This window comes from Meriones unguiculatus, chromosome 12 (assembly GCF_030254825.1).
Source record: "Meriones unguiculatus strain TT.TT164.6M chromosome 12, Bangor_MerUng_6.1, whole genome shotgun sequence".
NCBI classification, from domain to species: domain Eukaryota; kingdom Metazoa; phylum Chordata; class Mammalia; order Rodentia; family Muridae; genus Meriones; species Meriones unguiculatus.
This window is the reverse complement of record NC_083360.1, coordinates 67,550,243-67,576,173: the sequence shown is the minus strand read 5'-3', so window position 1 is coordinate 67,576,173 and position 25,931 is coordinate 67,550,243. Positions and strand designations below refer to the sequence as shown.

The 25,931-nt window shown below is 40.2% G+C and overlaps 1 protein-coding gene across 3 annotated transcripts in view; it reads right to left on the bottom strand.

Moving 5' to 3' along the window:
- The window catches only part of Focad (focadhesin), a 315,631-nt gene that overhangs the window by 32,132 nt on the left and 257,568 nt on the right, over positions 1-25,931 (bottom strand). For all 3 annotated transcript variants that reach the window (XM_060365822.1, XM_060365823.1, XM_060365824.1), the window contains 10 exons: positions 23,961-24,077; positions 21,486-21,724; positions 17,515-17,604; positions 10,808-10,955; positions 8,691-8,810; positions 7,127-7,249; positions 6,594-6,671; positions 5,957-6,028; positions 4,375-4,477; positions 2,918-2,998 (listed from right to left, as the gene is read on the bottom strand). In XM_060365822.1, coding sequence (XP_060221805.1) covers positions 2,918-2,998; positions 4,375-4,477; positions 5,957-6,028; positions 6,594-6,671; positions 7,127-7,249; positions 8,691-8,810; positions 10,808-10,955; positions 17,515-17,604; positions 21,486-21,724; positions 23,961-24,077 — 1,171 coding nt within the window. The remainder of the gene's footprint in view (positions 1-2,917; positions 2,999-4,374; positions 4,478-5,956; positions 6,029-6,593; positions 6,672-7,126; positions 7,250-8,690; positions 8,811-10,807; positions 10,956-17,514; positions 17,605-21,485; positions 21,725-23,960; positions 24,078-25,931) is intronic.

The following is a 25,931-nucleotide window of genomic DNA, read 5'->3' as shown; positions in this document are numbered from 1 at the left end:
ATAAGCTAAAGTTTACCTTTATTGTTCACTGAACAATGTGATATAGAGGCAACACCATTCATTGTACTGCATAGATTTATATACTTTCCTCAGGTAACACTTCATGCTATTAACGTCAAAGACCATAATCACACTCTCTAACAGCAACAAAAACATCCCTGTTACGTAGAAACATCTAATGTGGACACCAGATGAACTATTACTTTTATTAAGTGTTTGAAATGTTCTATTAAATAAAATGGATAAAATACCAATGAAGTCTAAAATGGTATGGAATTAAGAAAACATAAAAGACCAGAACTCAGAAGGATGAGTAGACAAAGAGGAAAACTGTAGCACTCAAAATTAAAACTGGGTATGGTAGCACATATAACAGTATGGTTGGTTCAAGACCAGCTTCTACCATAAAGTAACCTTGTGTTTAAAAAAAAAAAAATGCCATGATGTGAGGCACTCAATTCTGAGCAAAGACTTTAAGGCTGGCATAGTCAAGAAATTTCCAGTAATTTCAAGTAATTGAGAATGGTCACTACCAAAGTTAAGGATTCAGGCTGATGGAAGGCCAGCAGGGCCATATCAGAGAAGACAGACAATCTCGCATGGTAGACAAAGACACAGTTACTTTCAAAACCAGCAACTGAATTCCTTAAAAACGGAGGAATTCAACTGACTTGGTGTGTCTGTGGAGTGCACGCCTCAATGAAGGAATGGATGCTCTAACACCACACATCTGTTAACGAAGTGTGCTATGTCCTAAGCTGTAGAGAGCAGTCTGACATTTTCTCAGATTCCATGGGCTGTACTGGAAATCTCTGTGTCACACTCATCCTGGCATATGTGTGAATCAAATACAACCCTTCACATTTTTTTTTCCCTGTGAGTTATTAAAAGTTAAAAGTAACCCACGGGACTGAGGAAGCTGTGCCATCCTTGAAGGGGTCTATCCTCTGCCTGTACCAAGCACTATTTTTATTCTCAAAAACCATCTCTTCCTCAAAAGAGTTCCCCGACGTTGTCATCCTTCCTATCAGCAGCCCCACTGGGCTCTGGTGAGTGACATCCAGACATTTAAACTCAAAAGCTCCTTCAGAAGGGAGTTATTAAAATTCAAATGAGCTGGGCATATTGAAGAAGAAAGCGCTCGTTTGCATGCACACCTCTGCGTTTGGCCATCCTATTTAGTCCCACAGAGCAGGGTCTGGTTTTGTTTTTGTAAATGGGCTTTGGAGGCTGAGGTCAGCCTCCCACGGCCCCCACTCCTCTGGGGTCATCATTAGTACTGTGTGGGCTGAATAGATTTTCCTCTGAATCTAGTCAGCAAACCTGACAGGACGGCAGCCCTCTCCCACAACCTGAAAATGCCAAAACCAGAACTGTTAAGATGGCAGTGTTAAGCGCTCTGGCAGTCTGCTTTAGTGCACACCAGGGCATCTCAGTGCACCTGAGCAGAGTTCTGCCTGTTGAGCCAGGATTACACAATCACAAACAAACATGTCACAGTGAGCCAAGAACCCCCTGAAGATTCTGAGGAAATTCAATGGATCTGAAAGGCCAAAATGATATTTTATTTTCTAGAAAAGAAAAGCTTTTTTTGCAATCTTTAATTTGACCTCAGAGGTTTTACTTCATTTCTCAAGCCAATCTCTCACATTATAATCATTTTTAAATTTTATAAATTCACAATGAACAACTTAATAAAACTAGAGCAAAAATATATTGTGCTAACATTATTCTGGCCGTGGAAAGTTTAGATGATCATTTAGTAAGAATTCAACTTCTTCCTAATGAAGATACCTGTATTAAATGTATTTTAAGATGACATAATTCATAGCAATCTATGAATTATTAAACTAATTTGCACATTATATGCAACAGTGTCTATAGAGAACACATTTAACAATGATATAATCATGTCAATTTTTACATAAAAAAAATAAAAGCAAACAGCATTAATTTGCAACCCTAGAATAAGAGTACGCATTTTAAACTCCAGAGACTAAAGGAGCCAGGCGACAAAAACAGTTCCTGGTCTAAGCCCCAGGGATTGGCTGTTCTCAGTGGGACATCAAGCAATATTACTTTCTCTTCCAATGGTAAGATTTTTTTTCCATGAACTTTATTCATCAAATTGCTCCTTCCAGATTTGCAGCTTTTCATTTTAATTCACTTTACAACATTTTCTATTTTTAAAATCATAATGGTCCTGCTATCATATAGCCGCTGATTTGCACAGGCAGGAAAGAGTGAAAGTAGTTAACATCACTGAAAGACAATTACATTAATGAAGCTGGCACTTGAGCCAGGACACACACAGTCCTAACAGCTGACGCTTCCCCCTCACAACTCTGAGACGTGTCTGTCATTAAAGAGCTCTTCTCCAGTACCTCACATGACACTGTTCTGGTTCCTGTCTGACAAAGGCACTAAACCTCAGTCTTCTAACATGGAGAGTCACAACCCAAGAACACAGCAGGATAAATGTGTGCCAGGAAAAAACACAAGGCAGAAACAGGAGTTAGAGCCTGTGATGATCAGAATGATCAGACAAGACCAGCGACAAGCTCTACTTCCCAGACAGGCCTGGGATACAAAGGACATCTGGAGGTGTCTTCTCTACTTGCACCAAAGTCATTGAAACCAACAGAAAGGGCAGTGTGTGCTTGATGCTCTCTCCACATGACTAAATGGAAGCCAAAGTTTTCACAGAGCCACCCACGGTGAGACTGCGTAGTTTGCATATTTACTTAGCAATTCCTTAGCTAGCTTCCCAGTTATCTAGGAAGATGGCTTGGCAGAAGACAACACTCATCCTTCAGAGTTGATTTGTTTGATTTTACTTTACACAGGCGTATTTAAGGCATGGGACTGACAGAACGTGAAGAAGAAATGATAAAATGGGAGAAATGTGCTCACTTGCCTTTCTTTCCTCCTGTAATGAAGAAGCCGACCGCTGCTCTAATAAAACTGCCTTCAGGCAAATAGCTGTAGTCAGTAGGAACTGTGGAGGCAGAAAATGATCAAATTAACCAGTGAACTTGGCAGGGCTAATGAAAGAGAGGTAATGATCTCACGCTGCTGAATCAACCTAGAGACAAGGCGGAGATGTTTATGCCATTAATCTCAGCACAATATTCTGTGGCTGCAACTAATTCTATTAGACTAAGTGACTGGCTTTGAGGGAATCACTTAGGCTATGCAGGAAAATTCAAAATGGTGACAAACCTAGAAAAGACAAATAAATAAATAAATAATCACAAAGGAAGGTTACTCTAGTTAAAAAAAAAAAAAAAAAAAAAAATCCCTTGCATACTATCGCATCAATGAGCTCCAATCCAGGGCCCTCATCAGGGTAAAGAAGCCTGTTGGGTGTCTGACCTAGAGGCCTCCTCACAGGATGCCTCCTCAACCGAGTGAACCAAGGCAAGTCAACAGCCAGCATTAACAGTACTGGTAGAGACCTTCAAGTGACCTTCAAGAGACCTAAGATGGACACCTTCAAGTGATCAGCATATACAAAGAACCAGATGTGGCTGCTGACCTGAACCAATGACATTTCTGCTAGCTGAGTCCTGAGAGTCCCCTAAGTTCTTTTCCTCCAAGTCCCCCATAATTGTTTCATAAGATAGTTTTACGGCAATGAATGGCACAACTGGAAAATTCCACAAGAAACAAGTAGCTGTGCTTTTCCAGACACACAGTTATTTTGTTTGGAAAAACCTGGGTGTAAGATGACTCACCATTACTTGATATGAGTTCATGGACCAAGTGCTCTGTAATACAACTATAAGTCTACACACACAACACAAACACACTCTCCAACCCCTGAGGAGATATATATCTTTGAATGTACCTAACTCATCACCCTTATAAAGCCATTGGGCAAAAGAAATCCCAGTCATAAGTAAAGAAGCAGGTTTTTATGAGAAAGGGTTTCATTACGTAGCTCTGTATAAAGACATTAGGGTTAATGAAACATAACACCATTACTTTTAGTAAAAATAATGTCTGCCCTAAGCTTCAAGGACCTGACTCTTTGTTTATGGCTTTGTTATTATACAGACTCTGAATTTAACACATATAATATTTCTGAGTCTAATGTTCTTCATTTGTAAATATGGGTATTTGACTGACTGTATACACTATCCTTAAGGAAGGCAGAGAGTGAATAGGGGGTTTGGAGGCCAATATATCTAAATTCAGAGCACTACTTTCTGGCATGTGGCCCACAGTAAGTCTGGAAGCCATTCTGCTTAGGTACAACAAGTATTGCAACACCCACCCTGTAGACTTGTGATGACCAATCCCCCGAGAAAGCACAGACCCCTGAATCAGCCACTCCTCTTCCAGCTCTGCTATAGAGAATGTTAACCTTACCAGAAGTTCTGCTTTGATTTGAGGACACAGTAGAGAGATGAAGATGTCCTAGAAGCCATATTGCATTTGATTGAAGACCAATCACTCCTGAGACATTGATGACCTATTGATAAAAACATAGCAGTTCAGTAATGGGACAAGATCCCAGCTCTAGTCAATAAAAGGCCACCACAGAATCTCGTTAACCTCGTCCGAGTTACAGGTCTGGTTGAGGATGAAAACTTCTATAATAGGATGCTAACATATGTCTCCTACACTAGACCTGAATCTATAGCTATAAGATTATAAGTGAATAAATAAATGAATCAATCAAGCAATCAACCAACCACCCAATCATGGCAGAAAGTACTAGCAGCATTCTCAGGTTTCACTGAGCAAAAATGGTATAAAAACTGGTAAAAGATAGCTCAGAAAGGGTCTGAGGATGTTGGTAGCATCTTTGCCTAGGGTGCACAAAGCCACGGGTTCAGCACTAGCACTGCATAGAGCAAACGTGGTGGCTCATGCCTATAATCCCAGCACCTGGGAGGTAGAAGCCAGAGGATCAGAACTTGGGAGTCATTCTCAACTTCATAGTTTGAGGCTAGCTTGGAACATATAAGATCCTGTCTCAAGAGAAAAAAAATATTCAGAAAATAGAAAGGAAGGGAAAGTTACTTAAGAATAAAGTATCTCTAAAAATAAAAACATTTTATCTTGTTCTTTAAATAATTTCTCATTGCTTATTATAATTCATGAGCATTTTAAAATAATAGTTTCCAATTTTCCCAACTTTTAACAACTTAAATTTCAGTAGAATTCTTTTTCTGAGTACATTCTTATTCATATATGTAAAATATTTTTCTCTGCCCAGAAATTCATGCATTTACAACATGAATTACTAACACTTCTTTATGTGCTAGGTACTGTAATTAGCCGTGTTTTATAAGAATGAAAGCAAGTGTGGTAATGGAAAAAACTAAAACTAAGAAAGCACCAGGTATAGTAAGAACACCAATGACAGAAACCTCGCTTGGACATGACGCTTGGGAAGAGGTGTGACCATGTATGCAGAGCTGCTGCAACACTGGTTCAGCTTCTTTCAATCTGACTTTCAAAGTTTATTCAGTAAACGTGATGATAGGTAAAAAAAAAAAAAAATTAAAAGCCAAACAGATAAAACCTTTAAAGCAGACGAAAATGATTATACCTTAGCAAGAATAACAATGACAACTATTGACTCACAAACTCTCATTTGAACTAATGCCATTTGACCCTTCTTCCTTGGTATCTGCCCTGCCCTTTCGCCACCTACCATTTGTCCTTGTCCCAAAAGCTGGATAACCCTTGCAAGGTCAGATTTGACTTTTAAAGGTAAATCAATAATAACTCAAAAAAAAAAAAAGGTCAGTATTCTTTTCTTCCATGAAGAAGCTATATTTGTCAATGAACACAGGCCCATTCACAACTCTGAAATGCTCTATGAACTCAGCATGAATGTGAGACTTCACATTTGCCAGGTGAGACATACCATAACAAGCAGTACAAAAAAGACAAAAGGAGATATGTGTCCCACACAGGGGCTAGAATTTCCTCCTCTTACCTCAGTTAAGGTTCTAATGACTTCATTAAGTCTTGCTTGAAAATGGGCGTTCTGGATGGCTTCAGACTTTAGCTGAAAGAATGAGCAGAAATGACCCAGGGCATGAGCATTCATCTAGGTATGGGTTGATTTCTCAGCTGTCAGAAGATTTCGAACTGGTAAGTGGTGAGTTCCAGAGTTTATTTACATTGATTTCTTAGCACCTGGTCATGGTGGCAGACAGCAGTCCCTCAAAGTTTAACGGTATGAATAAGGCATGCAACTGTGGTAAACTTAAATACACTAATGTCCACTAGGTTAATGTTTCAGAATGAAATGCATGCAAAGATTTAAACTCGAGCATTAGAGGTATGAACTGTCATTCCTTGTGAATGAATTTTGAAATTTCTTATGCTTTCTCGGGCAGGAAACTCTATGGCAAATACCTACTTTATGAGGTTCAATTCCTATAAACTGAAAACAAGGAACAAATCTTTCAGAAAGAATTCTCAGCCAAGAGAATTTATTCACAGAGCAAAGCCCCTGAGTAACTATTACCATGAGCACAAACTCCTGGGATATGAAGCGAATGCCACTCTGCTGCTGCTACATCTACGCATTCATGCAAATTCCCTCCTTTCAGAGGCGCTGGCTTTACCTGCATGACATCCACATCCGAGCCCACCAGTGCTACCAGGCCATGAAGGGCTGCCAGACAGAGCATGGTGGGGGAGCCCTGCAAACCAGAAACAAAACAGTCAGAAGTGAAATATGGGTTGGGTTTGAAATGTATAAACGTTAAGGTTGCACAGCCAAGTCAATGGCTAAAATTTTAACAAATGCATAGGATTGATACAACTAACAATTGATAATTTACCTTCAAAGCAACAACAGACTAAAACAAAGTAACACATTAAGGCTGTTATGTCTTGGTGGCTTCTTATTTCTATTTTTCCAGAAAATAATATTGTTTTAAGTGGCTTGCTTTAAAATAAAATAAAACAATATACAATGGTTGACAAGTTGCACTACTTATAAGAGACTAAAAGTATACATATCTGTTTCGCTTGAAAAATTATCTGATAATTTATTATTACACTATCTATTTTAGCAGTACCTATAAAGAACCCAATAAACCAGTTCTTTTTCTTTTATAAAAATATTTAATAGCATTCAGGAGGTGACTTTTACCTCTGTCAGGACAACTCTAATCCAGTTAGGGAGGAGTCTGTTGCCCAAGTCTTCAGCTTTTCCATGTCCACACATAGACAAACCATGAACCAGGTTTCCTAATGCCAGCGCAAAGCCTGAAGTCTAGTACAAGTAAAAATAGGGGTGAGGGAAAGCAAGCCATAGATTAGGACTCATACAGAACATGTATCATGTATAGCACAAAACACGGCTAGGATTCCTATCCCTAATTTTTTATGTGGACTTAGGAAACGGAGTCTGACTGTAAGGAGTTTTGTTTCTGTGGGTAGTTACCCTAGGAGACTACTTCTGAACTGTCAATCAATAGCTCAATCAGTCTAAATTCTTGGGACAGGGCGTGAGCGAAAAAGGTCAAAACAAGAAAACAAGCAGCAGATGAACCAACTTTATTATTGCAAAGCAACTCTGAACACGTGATCACAGACAGACTCACAAAACACTAATGATGCCACCATAATTAAGACCAGCGGCTCCTACAAGAACTCACTGAGGCCAGCACTAAGACACGGAGAAAGCTTGCTGAAGAGTCAGACTGGGGGGATTATATGGCAGGTAAAATCAGAATTCTTTTTCATTGTCTTAAGCACAGACAGCACTTCACTGGCACCAAGTACACCCACGGCTGTGCAACCATCTTCAGAACTAGTTTCATCTTAAAAAATAAAAGCCCTGCTGCTAAACCTTCCCACCCCTGACCCTAGAGGCACCCAACAATCTACTTCCTGTGTCTGTATTTTGACTCGAAGGAAGAACTCACACAAGTACCTCACACAAGCACGATCGGGCAGCATTTTCTTGTGATTAGCTCATCTCACTTAGCGTTATATACTTAATATTTATCCAGATCACAGCCCAGTCAGAGCTTCCTTTTTAAAGATGGAACATTATTCAACAGGAACTATTTGAAGCACAATTATTGAGAACTTAAACTTTCCTGCACATATTCAGTTATGAACAGAGATTATCTGTCAAAGTTTGACTTAATCAGTGTCCTATAAACATTCACAACTATAAATTTTTGCCATTACTCTTAGGTATCTCTCATAAATTTAGATCTCTTCCCTTTAACACAGTTTCTTGCTTTACCTGCATTTTATTCTAGCCACATGTTTTAAGATTTTATGAATATAGAGTAATGACTTAAAAAAAGAGAAAAATTTAAAAAACAGTACAAAGCAGGGCATGGTGATGCACACCTTCAATTCTAGCGCTGGGAAGGTGGAGGCAAGCAGATATTTATGAGCTGGAAGCCAGCCTGGTCTACATACTGAGTTCTAGTCCAGCCACAGCTACACCCTGTCTCAAAATGCAAACCCAATCACTATGTTCTCAGCCAAATGTTCACAGAAGCTGAGACATAGCACACACGAGAAAGGCAGCTGGAGGACGGTGGCTGCTGGCCACGGTGGTTAGCACAAAGAGCTCTCCGACATTCTCCAGCTCGAGACACACAGAGTCCATCCCAGTCTAAGCGAGCCAGAAGCTAACGTGCAACAGCTACATGAAACTTAAGGAGAGAAAGCATCGGGGCACACGGTCCAACCTGCTGGTTGTTCTCTACCAGCATCTGGAGCTTGTTCATAATATCTTCAGCCTCGGCAGCCTCAATAATGCCAGCGCTGAACGCTGATGAACACACACAGCCAAGTGTGTAGGCGAGCACCTGGGAAGAGAACACAGCAGAAGGACTATTTGCTCGCAGGCAAAATCAAAGACCATGGCGTGGCTGCTACAGCTCATCTGTCCAACTTCTCCTCAGAAGAACTGAATTTAGATACAGATACCCCAGACTGGGTACCAATTTTCTGTCTGATTTTTATTGTGTTTCACAAAAGGGTCAGGATGGGGATCATCTTAGATAGGATTTGGAGGCTCAAATGCAAATAGCTATGAGACAAAAAACCAGTTTTCAAGTGAGGGTCTTCAGCCTCTAAACCAGTGGTTCTCAACTTGTGATCATAACCCGATTGGCAAACCTCTATCTGCAAAAACATTTATATTATGATTCATAACAGTAGCAAAACTATAGTTATGAAGTAACAACAAAATAACTTTATGATTGGGGGTCACCACAACATGAAGTATCGTGTTAAAGGGTCGCAGCATTAGGAAGGCTGAGAACCACTGCTGTAAACCAGAGCTGCCTCACAGCACCATGCTACCACACAAGTCCACAGCACGAGGAAGCAGCTCTCCACCCCAGCCTCACAGAACAGGACACTAAAGATAGGAAGCACAGTTGTGTTTCCATTCCCTAGGAGGGACCGAGAGTGCCAATGAACAGGAATACAGGCTTGAGAGTTGGATAAACTGTGTGAAACTGAAGGGTTTTTTTGTTTTGTTTTGTTTTGTTTTGTCTTTGCAGATGTAACTATATGGCTGTAGTGCTTAGTAAGTAAATGAATGAGTACAGGAACAAACAAATAAGTAAACACTGATAATAGGAGAAGAGAAGATGCCGGGGAATGTTCCAAACCGACCACATGCAGGGTCCGTATCTGAGAAACTGAGAAAGTCAGTTTCTGTGAACCAAAGTGTATGGTGCTCTTTTGCTACTTCCCATTTTCAGCATCAAGCCCTTCTTTATAAAGATGCTGCTTTCATTAAGAAGAAAGTTCAAGTCCCAGTGCTGGTTGATATATATAAAAAAAAAATGTAGGTAGTTTGCAAGGAAGCAGCCAGATACAAAACATCTGAGAAGGAGCAAAAATACTTATTGGTGGACTTGTTAATGAAAATACAATAGCAGACAAAAGCATCTCTTAAAATAACCTTGTCGTCATTGATTAATCAAATAGTTCTTTCTTCTTTGACACAAAAATATATATACTACATATGTTTAAATCATGTTCCGCACTACTTTAAAAAATGGAAATGCAGTACATATCTAGAACAAAACTTCAACCCTCTGTGGCACAAAGAAATTCCCCAATTCAACAAGTGCCATTGCTGAAAGCAGAGGGGCTGAGCGGGGAAACAGTGCAGCCATTATGCGCCCTTCAATAGCTTCTGGGTAGGCTGCAAGAAAACAGAATCTGCTCTAATGAGAGGGAGAGTCTGGCCCCAGCAACAAGGTCATCCCTGCCCCTCCCAGTGCTGGGAATAGGCAGCTCAGCTTTACCTGGGCACGATGGGGAAGCCGTGACACAGAGATAAAGCATCCCAGCTCAGCGTGGGTCACACACGTCAGTACTATCAACACCAACTCTATTCATGCATATATTTCTGCTACACCGGGCTAAAAACCTCTTCACCAAATGTGGTAAAGGGAGTTCCTGCAATAATTTTTGTAGTAGTGGGCACTCATTTGTGGTTTCTTAAGCTTGCTTCTGGCTTGTTTCTGAAGTTACTTGAGGATAATTCTGAAAAGGCTCGGTTCAACCCACAGAAGCTGCAGCTCTTCTTGGGAAGTACTGGCAGCGATGCTGCTTGGGGTGTTTGTTTTCTCTAATGGTTCTTACCTCATATACCACATTTATGTCTCAGTACAATGGGAGGCCTTGCCACTGAGATAGGTGGCTTGCCACTTAGCTTTTCTCCCTATTGCAGCTGTCACTGAGAATTTCAGTAGGAGGTTACTAAACTATGAGGCTAGGGAAGCAGCAGCAATGAGAAAGCAGAAGACAGCAGAGCAAGGTGAAACAAACCTCCACCTCCTACCTCTTGAAATGTCCTGCTCTGGCTCCCGCTTTCATCTAGGTAGGTAGACAGCTTCCGCAGAGATGCTGCCACGTGAACTCGTGACTCTGTGTGGCTGCTGTGGCTCATGAGGGACAGGGCAAGTCCAACTCCCAATATGCAGCCGGTGCTTGGATGCCAAAAGAGACAGGGTCAGAACCACATACAACATGACTGTCCCACGCTCACACAGAAGCTCACAGCATTCTGAAGTGAGATGGCAGGCCTCTACCTCTGCCTGGTTTGACATGTACTCCTGACCTCTTTTCTCAAAAGGAAAAGTTTATACCAAAACAAACAAGCAGGGCTGGGGCTGTAGCTCATTAGTAATACAGCTGACTTAGGCTCTACTTTCAATCCACCATACAGGCTTGAGAGAGAACAAGTATCTCCCCACAGACACACCCCAGCACCATCATCACCAACTAACTACCAAACATCAGAGCTCCATGGTCCATGCCAGGTGCTGGGTACCCACTGGACAGAAACAAAGAAAACCCAACTCTTGACTTAAGCTTTGGTGAGAAAAAACAGCTCTACGTCTGTCCTCACAGAAATGCCATGATCCTCCCCTCTGGCCTGTGTTTGTTAGACTATGGTTCATCTGCATGAGGAGAGATGGGTTACATTCCAAGGTGGGAGCTGAGCAGCCCTGTTAAGGATGGGAGCAATGCAAGGCGCAGTGGTGCTGAGCGCTTCATGTTTCCCAGTCAACTCCGAAGAGTGGAATCTCTCTCTTAAAGAAACTGTGTATTCATCTGTGCACAATGACATTAATCCTTCTTTCCCCTCTGATCTCTCAGAGTACCACTGGGTCAGAAGAGAAAATGGACACATGACAGGCTTGTCAAAAGTTACCCCTTTTGACAATTCAATTGGAATCTGGGGCTTTGTTTCCCAATCCCCTGAAAGGCCTCATAGCATTTAAAGAAAAGAATTGTTCTCTTTTCTGTTGCTTTTTAATGGGAGGCAATGACAAACATTTCAGAAAACACGCTGGTGCTGGTTTGGCACCCCTCTTACAATATACAGCTGAAGCAGGCATTCCAGGGTTTTTCTCCAACATCCATTTGGAAAGTAACTTTTCTCTTAAATGACATCTATATCTTTGGCTGTCATCAAGAACCGTCCTATGAACACTCAAGGAATTCATCCCAAAACAACTCTGTAAACAGTTTCCACACCAGATAGTAGATCAGGATGGCTACCCAGGATTCAAGACACTCTCAAGAGTATACAGAAAGCTCTCCGCAGAGTACAACCAGAAAGAGCAACTTCAGCCTCCACCTTCAGTTCCATCTGCCATGTCCAAGGCCCCTCTCATTCCCTGCCTGAGGCCATGATGATGCCCATGAGGAGGCAGTTTCTGTTGCATAACAAACAGCAGGAGAGTTCTGTGTGGCAAAGCCAACTCACCAGCATCCATTAGGCAGGACTGCTGTCAGAGCTCACAGGAGTCTAACAAGTTCAACAGCTAAACTTACAATCACATTTCTGAAGAAAGGCTACTTTTGATTAGTATGGATTTAAAGCTTTTGTTTTAATTAGGAATCTACAAGAGAAGGTTGGGGTTTTTTGTTTGTTTGGTTGTTTGGTTTGGTTTTTGTTTTTCGCTATCTTTCCATATTGGCACATGTAGAACAGACAGAATTAGACAAAGGCATAATTAGACACAATTTGATTCATATTTTGATAAACTTAACTATTTTTCTTTATTTGACTATGGAATTGCTACTTATCATTCATATTTCAAACAGTTCTTCCTTGGGACACCATCCCAAGCCCAGTGGGGAATTTCTTTGAATCTCCCACATAGCCCCCTGTATTAAGTTATGTCCAATCATTTTAATCACAAATTATGAAGAGAAATTATCTAGGGAATTACTTCTTCTCTAACCTCAAAGGACTGTGATGGTGGATCTCTTTATTCTCCCTCTCTTCAGCCCCTATTCATCAACTTGAGGCACAAAAGCACGAACCCAGTATTTGCTGAATGCTACAGTTTTGTGAGTGTTGCACAGAGAGGGTAGCTACGGGAAGGGAGGCATAGCTGCACATGGCCATGCTCATACACATGCATGACTCCTGATGCCCATGTTTAGTTGGAGGCAAAACTGAACTTACTATGGAAGATGCAAACAGGAAAACTCAATTTCGATTTCCTGCCAAATTAAGTGAAGAGAGACGAACACTGTATTTGTATAGACAGATTATTTCTTCCTAAACCTGAAATAAAAATTGGGGTTTATCATCCTCATAGAACAAGCAAGTTTGTAGGTTCTGCTCTTTAAGGTGTCCTGGGCTGAAGTTTTCCTGCAGCTTCTCAAGGGATATGAGCACAAAGGCTTAAAACGGACATGCGACTTTCTAGGCCAGAGTTCTAAAGCACAATTACAGCTACGTTCAGGCTACAATGTTAGCTGACCATTGTGACAGCACATGAATATACAATTTAACTCTGTGTATGCATGTGCTGATGTAAAAATGTTGAATGAGATCGGTAATGAGTCAGATACCCTTAGTGAACATCTTGAATTTTAGCCTTTTTCTTCTTCTTCCAATAACCCACTGATGTTTTAAAAGGTTTTTGGTTGGGGTACACTGCAAGAAGGAGTGTCTCTGTATCTTCAGTTGGTGGCTGCCAAACCGGCAGAGAGCCGAGTGCTAGCCCGATGTTGTTATTGCTGTGGCCTATCACCAGTCTTCGATTTTGTAAATATTTATTCTTCCTCACTTGTCTATTGGTTGTTATAAAGAGCTGACTGCCAATATCTGGGCAGGAAGTGGAGGGTGAACTTCTGAGACACACACATACAGAGGGAGAGGGATAAAGAGAGACAGAGAGGGAGAAGAAGAAGAGAGAGAAATGCTGGGGGAAAAAAGCAAAGGCACAGAGATTCACCAGCACACAAAGGTGAACAGAGAGACCAGAGCAGAGCACAGGGGTTAGAGCCAGCCATGTGGTGGTATATACTACTAGAATTAGTCAGAGTTAAGCTAGATAACTGGGTAGAAGACTGACCTAGCTAATGAAACCTGATAGGCTAGGGTCAAAAGGAAGGGGAGGAGGTCCTCCCCTATCAGTGGACTGGGGAAGGGGCATGGGAGAAGATGAGGGAGAGAGAGAGGGCAGGATTGAGAAGGGATGAGGATGGGGCTACAGCAGGGATATAAAATGAATAAACTGTAATAAATAAAAAAATTATATTAAAAAATAAAATATTAAAAGCCTCTGTGTCATTGCTTATACTGCTGGAGGGTTTGAAAGTCCTGCTTTAGGTCTCTTTGTTGGTTCCCCACACACACAATTTTTAGTATTCATCTAGAAAATATTCCCAAAGTTTTACTCCTTTTCATTTCAAATCTTCAACATTTTAATGTCCCAAGTCTTAAAAACTACCCAAAATGATTAGTTTACCATTGCTGCCTACTTAACCCACTGAATATGTCTGCCAGCTCTAAACTGCATATGACTTGGGCAGAGGTAGTTTTCATATAATCTATCCACAGAAAACAAAAAGGAGTTAAAGGTTAGTGCCTCCAACAGCTAAAATAAAAATAAGTGATGGCATTAGATATCCAATAGCTATTTTAGAATTGCTAGCATAAATATCCAGTAGACATACTAAAAGTGTTAAAGAGAATTTAAGTTCCAAGGTTCTATATAGGGGCTAGAGAGATGGCTCAGTGGGCATGAGTGACAGCTGTAAAGCAAAACGATCAATGCCCAGCACACATGTAATGTACGCACGGGTCATGGGTACTTGTAACTTCAGCATGAGGAGACAGAGACAGTCAGGTCCTGGGAGCTTACTGACAAGCTATCCTAGCCAAAATAGTAGGCTTTAAGAGCAATGAGAGGCTCTATCCTAAAACACATGAAGAAGAACCCTCAGGTGTGTGCATAGACTAGGAGCATGTGTACACACACACACACACACACACACACACACACACACAACTCTGCAGGTCATGTCATTAATTATTTGAATATCTTATCACAGTATATTAAAATATCACCAGCAAAAATCCACAAAAGAATCTACAATTCTGATGTTTGTGTTGCCATATCAACTGAGATATTATAATACTTTTCTAAGCTAACCACAGATGAGTCTTGAATTCCTTAGCTTATTGTTAGCAATCCTACCGAAAAAGTACAAACCATATAACAATAAGTTCTAATAACAGTTAACATTTGTGTAGCACTTTGCCCTTTACAAAGCACAATTTAAATGTTATTGTATTTGTAACAGCTCAATAGTAATTAACCAAAGATCAGGTCAATGATGGAGAACATGACCGCAGTTAGAGCTGTCAGGAATGCAATGGCAAACAGTTGACCACTAGGTGGCAGCAGAACATTAGCAAAAGAACCATAGACCAGGCCAGGTGTTCTCTGCAGGGACTTGCACATTTAAACATCGAAGCGTGTCGAATTCTATCCGGGAGAATTCTATCACTTGAGTAGCATACTTGTGGATCAATGCTCTCACTATCTCACTGGATGGATGTGTGCCCTTTGGACAGAGGAATACTTTATGCTATACACCAGGCATTCAGGTCTGGACCAAGTCAGAAAATCAGAAATAAGGTTTTTTAATTAGTGGAGAACACTTGTATGACAGTAACGATGATGATGATAACGTCACCATTCTACCAAATACCAAATTGTTTTCTTCCCACTGAACTGTGTTCTCTACACTGTACTACACAAGACAAGAAAAATGGTTTTGAATTCAGACATACTAGCCCATTTCTTAATTCTGCCACTTGTGAAGCATGTGGCCTTGAAAAAGTCTCAGCTCAGAGACTGGCTTTCTTTTTCTACACAACAGACTGATAAAGAGTCCAGCCTAGAGCACTCTCTCTGTTGTGACTAGGATTTCATTATAGAAGGTGCTGATGTGAAACTCAGCTGCTGGACAAGTGCCAGAGAAGCCCAAGACATGAAAAGAACCTCATCCAGGACTGACACCAGGAAGCCCCAGAATAAGAAAATACTGAGCTCCACTAATGGCAGGCATTCTGCAGTTTGGATGGGGGAGAGGAATGCTCCTTAGAAGCCTGGACCTGTAAACTGGGCTCTGATGGACAAGCACCTTCTGTCTTATGAGAAGGTGTTTCATGCGGTAGGAACGTTCTACGTTCCTCTGGGGGTGTGGTCCCCTGTCCAGGTCCACTCTTATATACTGCTCTTTATTATGAAGATAAAAATCAAGAGGGAAGAATAAGGAAGTGAGAGTCCTATCCATCACAAAAATAAAATTTGAGGTGACTCCTTTAAACCTAAACCCCTATCTGATGGAGATTTAGTCACATCAGTCTGCCACACATCAGAATCCCCTGAAAGGGAACGGAGACAGCATGTGAGCTGTTCTCTACCGTTCCAGTTGGCTAAGGCCTTGTGGTGTTTGAACTGCTTTTCCACATCTTCCTAACATCTGGAGCTATGGCTGCAGGGAGTATCTTGGGAGAATGGGCAGAAAGAAAGGAAAGGTGGGTGTGGGCTTCTTACCTGTTGGCTATTAAGGCAACAATAGCAATGCATATATTAGACTCAAAATCTCAATCATTTGATCTGCATGATAACTATAATGTCTTTATTGCTCTCATTAGTCATTTTCTATGTCCATAAGACTCCAGCAATGTTATCAAACTCCCTTCCCATCTTCACACCATACTCTTAAAGATATCACATGATCCCTGAGGATCTTTTGAGGAACTGTCAGGTTTCTATTCAGTCTTACGCCACATATAGGCAAGCTCTCATCACAGCCACCTAATGCAGACAACTGTATTGTGATAAAAATCCTCTACAAGCTTTCCTTTGCATGGCTACTTCACTACTTTCCCTATTCTTTGTTAGTCTGAGCCTATCAAGCTAGACGGTACAGATGCATAACAGAAAAGAATAAACTGTTACTTCTAATCTTCTGTGTTTTCTAGAAACAATAGATGCCAGAGGATTCAAACCTCAGATTCCAAGACATAAAAAAGCCAAACAGGTGCAAGCTACTGTTGACAATGTGCCACAAAACCTAATAAAACCACATTATTCACCCATCCAAGTCACAGAAATTAGAGGTTAGCTGTTCACCGTGTTCAACAGTCTTTACATTATTATTCTTTTATGACAATTTTCATTTTTGTTATCTTTCAACATTAAAATGAAACCATCAAACTTAAAATATACAGTTTTAAAGAAAAAAAAATCTTTTTAAAATCATGAGGTCCAAATGGGGGTTGGTGAAAGACTCCTGACTGTTAAAGTGATTGTGAACCCTGATATAATAAATGGTCATTTCCATTTGACTCCTCAGCCAACAGTTTTACAGAGAAATTCAAGTCATCAGAAGCCCTCTCTGCCCACTCACAGTCAAAGAATTTCAGCTTCTCTTGAAAATGGCATCCTTGTCAGCAGATTCAGGCCTTATTGACAAGTATAAAACAAGACTAAGGTCTTAAGAACCAGGGGATTAAGCTACAAAATGACACTAACTGCCCTGCATTTAAGTGAACTGTCCATCGATGACATGGTTTAGAACAAAGAAGTTTCCAGTGCAAGATTCTTTACAATTAATACTGAACACTCTCTTCAGAGGAGCTCAAGATCAGATCAGGCATCCAAGGCTTGCTACAAGTAGCAAACAAACTCTAAGCCCTGCTTATGAATGAAACCAACATACTTGTATTCGAGACTGGGGTCAAAACAGCAGTTTTCCAGAGCATCCAAGGATTTCATCAGAAGAAGCTTCATCTGCTGGCCAGACATGTCACTAGATAGGGAGACAAGGAAAATGGGTTATTAATAATCACTCAACTATTCAGAGTCCATGGCATGTCTGGGAGTGAGGCTCGGGGGCAGAGAGCCTGCCCGGCATGCACAAGACTCTGGATTTGATCTCCAGCACTACAAAACAAACAACATGCATTTTGGTCCAGAGAGATGGCTTAACAGGGAAGGGTGGTATGTCTAACACATTGGCTGAGCCTGATGATCTGTGTTTGATCCCTAGAACCAACATAAAAGAGGAAGACAAATGATTTCCACAAATTATCCTCTGATCTCCATGTATGCACCATGGCATACATGTCCCCACACACAAATGCACAAACAAATACGTTAATAAAAATGTCAAAGTGTTTCAGATAAAGCCTTGTTCTGTCAATATCTCCTGGAAATTTAAAATTTTAGCAATCAATATATATATATATATTGTTTATACTAATATATATAAACAATATTGGTGATTCACGTATGCTCATTTTATGGACAGGGAAACTGAAAAATTATTCAGTAATTAGGTTCTGAAGAATGTAAACAATTATAAACAATAAAAACCCTAATGTTCCCTTCATTTTTCTCATTGTATTCAAATTTTAAATCACTGAAGAACAAAATTTCAAGTATTTCTAAGAATGTAAAAGTCATGCTTTTTGTAGCAAGCTGAGTAAAATTATTGATACACTTATTACTTACCCCAAATCTCTCTCTTAGGAGAGACGTATCTTATGATTTCATGTCTCAGTTGTATGAGTTGTCAGTTAGAAACAATTATTAAAAAAAAGAAAAATCAGGGACATGCCTTAGAGAATTAAGACTTCATAGTGAAAGAAAACGCAGACAGGGGCTCTCTGGCTCTTTCCTCAGGGAAAATTGTGGGCTTCCTCACTCACGTTTGTTTTATTACCCAGGGTCCCTGAAGCTCAGCTCCCTCTCTTCATCCTCAGATCATGCTGGGTGGAATGTGGAATACCAAGTATTCCCAAGAATACCAAGTAGCCAGAGAGCACTTTAAATGACAGCTTCCAAACCAAGACTGCAGTGATGCTTGTAAACATGGGGTAATAGTGTGGCAAGAGAGAAGCATGGGTGGGCTGACAGACAGACAGACAGATACAGATATACACATGCACACATGGGGCACAGGGGGGCATTAAATGAGTAATTTCCTTTATAGTTATTTGTTGGAATCAAGTATAAATATTCTCATACTGAGATCATATTTACATCCTTAGAGGTTACGACAGAGTTAAGAGGTTTGGTGTAACAAGCCTTCCTGAATCTTCCTAGATAGGAATTCAAACTCAGGAAAATCATAGGCCAGACTGACTGCGATGAGTCCTTTCTCGGAGGGAGAATCTACTCTGAGAAGAACGTATTGCTGATGTCTGCTCTTTAACAGGTACTTCATATTTCTACCCATTTCAAGCTAACAGCTGTCATGAAACTCAGCTTTATTTTAAATTATTTTATTTTATTCTACTTGTGAGTATTTTGCTTGCATGCTTGTCTGTGTCCCATGTGTGTGCCTGGTGCCCAAGCAAGCCAGAAAAGGGCATCAGATCCTCTGGGACTGGACTTACAGATGCTTGTGAGCTGTCATGTCGAAGCTGAGACCCAAACTTCAGCCCTCTGGAAGAGCAGCCAGTGCTCTTAACCACTAAGTTATTTCTGCAACCCCTATGTTTAATTACATTTTTAGGATTCGTTTTACTTTTAATTTCCTATCTGTGGATGGTGTGTGTGTAAGAGTATGTGCACATAAATGCAGGTTCCCTTAGATGCCAGAATAGAGTATTAGAGGCCCTGAAGCTAGAGTTAAGGGTAGTTGTAAGCCACCCAACAGGGTACCCGATACCACACGTGGGTTGTTTGGAAAAGCAGCAAGCATTTGTAAATACTGAGTCATCTCTCCTTCATTTTAGGAAAAAAAACAACAAAAAGAAAAATCTGAAAAGTAACATTGTAATTACCAAGTAAAATACCTACTGGTAGAAAACAGTAAATATTTCTGATTTCTCTGTTCTAAAAGAAATAGGCAAGTCATCAAGACACAGATCCCAAGAAAGGAAGCATGCAATTGGGCAAAGTTAACATCTACAGGTACTCAGGGAGTTAGATCTCTGATCTTCAGGCCAGCCTGGTCTACACATTGAGTTCCAGGACAGCCAGAGTTACATAGAGAGACCTGTCTTAACAAAAACAATCATCAAACAAAGAAATCTACCAGTGACTCAGTTATGGAAGAACTTCCTGTGTCCTTGCTCAGAATTTTCTGCAGGTACAAATTCAAGTAAGAGAGACAGAGACAGGTGGAAGGTAACCTGGGAATAAAGGATGAGTGCGCGTGTGGATCACCAGGGGAGTTTTCCAGGCAGCATGATTAATTTAACCCCCAGTGCAAACCTGAGTCATAAAGCCAGTGCAGCACCTTATCCCACGTAAATGAAGAAATGAGCCACGGCCAGGATTGGGTGAAGTGAGCTGCCCAGAACCGAACTGCCAGGGCTTACTGTTGAGATGTAAAGCACACTGCTTGAAAACATACTGAGAAAGAGCCTGGACACAGATGGTGAGGACTGCGTCATTTGTAGCACAGCGGCAAAAGGGAAAATAACTTTGAAGCTTTAAGCTTTTACAAAACACTTTCTGTTCTATCAGACACGGGAGGAATAGAAGAGTCGATTCCCATGCAAAAGGAAAGCTCTTTGTTCACAACTGGCGCTGGGCCTCTATGAATATTCTGGGCATGTCTCATTTTTATTTGCAGATACTATGGCAGTCATTCCACTTGTCTGACAGATGTTTCCAGAAACTAAAGATGTCTTTTGAAATATACCATTCCGAAAAGCAATAGTAATCTCCCCCTAAAACACAACAGTGTTTGTTGAAGGTAAGTAAATTATAAACACAAACTTAAACTCTGGTTTCCAGAATTTTAGGATGCCATGTAATACCATGCAGTTTATCCATACCGGCACCGTGTTTGCTTTTGGACCACTAATTGTATAAAGATATCTAACACCATGGCTAAATGTTTTTCCCTACTTCCTATTTCCAGTGCAAGAAGATGGAGCTGAAGCCCAAGTCACTACCATTAAATATTCACAGTAACCAAATATTCATGTTAGATTATATTACAATCAAGGTGCATGTATAAAATTCTAAGGTTTAATATAAAATACAGGGAAAAAAGTAGGAACAAAACTAAAATAGATTAACTGATGTGTAGAAAAACCCACCCATTTAGCGGAATTTTCAACCTGGGTCTTTCATATTCCATTTGCTCCATTCACTGATAATGCTAACAGCCTAAAAATGAGCACTCAAACAGAATAAAGAACCCAGGATAATATGCACAGATTATGACTCTTTAAAGATTATTAAAATGTAGCCAGGGCACAGGACAAAAGCGGTGTTTTAAAGCTGGGTACATGCTGTTCTCAGGTAACTCAGTGACTAATTGTACCCCTCCAGTACATGGGGCTCCCACTTGTTTCTTCCTGATTTATAGAGACATCAATAAAGCGTCAACAATAAAGTGGGGGGTAGAAGTTCTTCTTTACTTACAGTACTCTAAGACTTTTGTTCATGCCTATTAATTGTAATGATGCACTAGGGCTTCTATCTCAGCCGGACACAGTTTTCAAGTAACCAATCACTTGAATAATAACCCTTAAAGCATATTAATGTGCCTATGATGGTATTTAGGCAGCCAAATTCACTATATAAGAAAATAAACAATCAACTCAACCATCTCAGAAAGTTTAGCAAGCACATTCTGTTCAGATGCAATGTTTAGGTACCTGCATATACACACTCGGTCACCTAAATCACAATGAGAAAACACTGCAAATCTTCAATCAACTCTACCTGAGCTTCTCTTCACACAAGCGAGAGAGAAACATCCCCAGAGCAAGGCCCATATGGATTTGCACGGCTTGAGATTCATCAGCACTTGGTTTCCCAGGTAACCTGGCAGTCAGCATGTTCAGGATTTCCTCAAGCTTCTCTTTGCAAGAGATAATGAAAACCGGCACGAGGAGAGACAAAGCCGTAGCGGCAGCAGAGCGCGCGATGGCACTTGCTGTGTTCTCACCCGAATAGGACTTCTAGGACACGCCAAAGAAAGAAAACGGGGGTTAGCCTCTTGCTAAAACATGAAGGATGCACACCTATCACATGAGCACTACAACAATACAAGCTTCTCCTACACTGCCCTACAGGCAAACAGGACAGTCTAAATGTGTTTGTTACAGCCCTGCATTCAGTCAATGAGCCCGTCTACCGCCACTTATTCAGTCCTGTCCCTTTAAATTTCAAAGATGCAATTCTAAGTGCCCATGTTTAGAGGTTATGGACTCTGTCACTATATAAACGCAAACACTTTCCATGTTTTTAAAAGCCCAAGTGTATATAATAGGAAAGCCAAAAGTAAAGCTGTCTGAACTTAGCCAAGCCTCCCTACAATTGTCCAGAAAGCCAGGACTTGCCCAGAAAAGAAAAAAGGGAGGTAGACAGGAGTTTAAGTTTACTACAGAGGACCAGGTGGGAGTTTAGCACAAGGATCTATTGGCACATCTCCCAAAATTTTTGGTGGGGACACAACCCAGTAGATGGATTATTTTCCACAGGGGCTTAATTCCTTTTAATTAAGAGGGAAGGTGGGATTCTAAAAGCTTCTGGTTACAAAGCGATAACCAGCTATTCAAAAGGAACCGAAGGGCTCTACATGTGCCTCTGATATGCAATTATGGGAAGAGGAATGAATAACGGCCCTAATAAAATGACAGGGCAACTGAACATGGACAGCATCTGCAAGAGTCCCAAGTTAGAGCACTCCACCACACATGCCATACGTTTATAAAAGTGTCTCAAGTAGAGAGAAAAGCCTCTTTCTGACCCTCACTATTATCCATTTCAGATTTTCAGACATGCCATAAAGGCAGACTTCCCCCTGGCAGTCAAAGCATGATACAATGTGTTTTAATTCTATGTCTATTTGCTTCCTAAGCTCTAGTACTTTAAGAATAACAATCAAGCATGTAGGACGTTATATTGGAGGCTGATACAGTGTTTTCAAATGACAATGTTATTGAAAAGGACTCAGCTATGAGGACACAGGAAATAAAGAAAGTGACTTTTGTAATAGGTCTTTAAAATGAGTAATAATGTAAAAAGAATAAAAAATATAAGAGGTATGTTTTCTTGGTTTGTAAGAACTAAGCAGAATGACTAGGAAACCTCACATGGTGTTTTGTTCTGGTGAATCTCTGACCCACAGAGTTACTGTGCAAGCTTCAAAACAAGTTAAGCAAACCAGCACCAAGAGACACATCTAACTTCCAATTTAATTCTGCATTACCTATTAAGTCATTTTTTTTCTTCAACTGTAGTTAAAATCTAGCACTGGACCCTAAGCCCCAGATCAATACATACCTGGTCCTCCCAAAGGCAGGGCAAAAGGAACAGACTATTTACAGAGAAGAGTACAGGCAATGGATTTGGGGCTATATCCATAATCTTAGCAACAATTCAAGATGTGTTCTACATTTTTCTTTAAACAACTGCAATCCTCAGGTACTCAGCTGACTATCCTGTGATCTCTGTAAGTCCCTAAGCAATGGATACTGATAGGACAAAACCAAAATAATTCTACACCATTGCAGGACTAAAGTAATTCTACAACCCCAAAGGGAGCTTTAGACAACAACAAGATGTGCATTCCACATTGCTTTAGTCGTTAGAATACCATCATGAAGACAGAGAGTGGTGTGGGTGGCTGTTATTTTTCTCATGACCAAAATGACTACTTGGTATTTACAAAGAATTTTACTACTTTAAAAACACAGCATTTGTACATAACTTAAATAGTTTTACCTTCACAATCTTTAGTAAGTCAGAAAAGCATGGCAAAAGATTTTTACTTCTATTTCACAAGTCAGGAAAACAAAAATGATAATGGAAAACTGCCAAATCAATAAGGGTAGAATAGGGCTGTCAGTTATTACAGAGGATGCTGTTATTCTTTTCATTTTATGAATAAGGGAAAAAAAAAAGACCAAATATATTCAAAGAACTACTTGTCCTACAACTATAGCCCTTGGCCCTGACTACATACCAGAAAAAACTCAAGAGCTTTCATACAGCTGGTACTTGGGGCAGATCCTGAATCAATTCAGTCAAACATGGCGTCTACCTACAAGTCTTTCTACACACACACACACACACACACACACACAGTCAGAGCCAGAAATTACTATACTATATCATAGTTTTCGCATGAACAATGGATGTCGAGTGAGTCAACCCTTGGTGGGTTTGGTCATTGATATTTCTTGCACTTACATGATAAAAGCATGAAAAGAGTTGTCCTTTGGGGTGGTAATGGCTATCCACAATGACCAGCAGAGTATTAAGCACCATGGAAACCCACTCTTTCACTGGAAGGAAATTAGGTTGGACCTGTAGATGAGGAATGACATGAAATATTAGTACAAAAAAAAAATAGGATAAATCTAAACTTTCTTTTGACATCTAGAGCACAGCCATATTTTTGTCAAATAATGAAATGCTATCATCAAGAAGGAAACTTTACCTGTTTATACTACAGGAAGTGAATAGTGCTGATAAATGTATGTCTTTACCTGTTCCCCATCAAGAGTGCAACTGCATTTTATTTAAGACTGATAGGAAGTGGGAAGACACAGGCTACAATGGAATATACTCAGCTTTCCTCTACCCAGTGAATTGTGATAAAAGTAACATATACAACAGAGAAGTGCAAAACAGAAATATAAAATTTCCCGACTTTATGACTTACCATTTCACAAAGTAACCAATTAGCCTGCAGCAGTTTAACCAATGTCTCTAGCATTCCTGGTTACTATTACATATGGCTGTCCATCAAGTATCATGACCACACTCACCTAACAAATTATTTTTTTTAAAAATCCATTCACTAAAAAGAAAACTTGTTTATAAAAGTCACCCGTGGCCATGGGGATCAGAAACATACATCTTAAGATCTTTTGTTTCTGGTCACACATGTTCAACTCTAATCATATAATGAGATCTGGACTTTGTATTGAGAAACAGCCAAAGGCAAGGTCAATAAAAATAAAAGCAAAGCCTCATTCTTAGCCTGCTGGGCTTCTCAGTTTGATAAGATTGGAAGTAAGAGATAAAGAATATGAGAATCTAGAACTTCTGCTCTAAACTGAAGTTATGGGACAAATTATGGGGCAAATTAACTCCACAACTGATAATTCACCATAATTACCCCCCAAGAAGAGGGATCCTATAAAATGCATGAATTTTTAGAGTTATAGATCTAGTTACTATGTAGCCTTTGAGAAAGAATTCTATAGCTCTGTCAATGAAATGAATCATTTCTTTATCTTTTACATTAGTAAAACAAAATTCTAGGTTCAAAGTTAAATATTTGAATGTTAAATAATTGTACTTTTATTGTTCACATAATGGTTCTTGCATTTCATTCCCTTCTCTACATGTAATGTACCTACATGTAATGTACATTTGTAGCTCTTGCCTCACAGTACTGCCACTGGATATGATAGCCAGGTTATTTGTTTCTCCAACAACAAATTAGGCAAGACACAGAGTAAAAGTGAGCGTATACAGATTTACTAAAAATGAGAAGAGCAGAAGAATTAGAGCAAGAGTAAGAAAAGAGCTGACTCAAGAGCCTCTACTACATTGAGGAGATTTTTGAGTTCTTGCAGAGAAAGAAGCTTCTCCAGGAGCAAGTTTAGAATAGATGCTAACTCTGTTAATGTAACTTTGGAAGACCTGCACTTAGCCTATTAAAGAGGTTTTGCTCCTGACTCAGAGATCACTTCAAGGATAGATTCTCCTTCACTGACCTTGGTCCAATAGTGGTTTGAATACGCTAAGCTTACCTTTCCTTCTGCCAAGATATGTCTCACCAAAACAATCCACAGGAAAGAAGGCACCGGGTGGTGCCCTACAGGGCTATTCACTGGGCTATTCCTAAACTCATCTGCTACTTCAACAATGCCCTTTAAATAATTCTCCCTTCTCCACTGCCTGGAGATTAATTAAATGCTCTGTGTTAATTAAATGAAGCTGTGTTTGTAGCCTACCCAAGGGGTGGGCATAGGACCCTGTGAATATAAACTGTAAATGGTGAATGCAAGGTCAAAAATGACCCAAGTGGCGATAGTATACTGAGATACTTCAATAGCACTTGTCTCAGAGACTACATTTTTCCTGGCCAAACCCAGCCTTTAAGCTTTGTTTTCAACTCCAAGGCCTTCCAAATTCCACATATTTTCA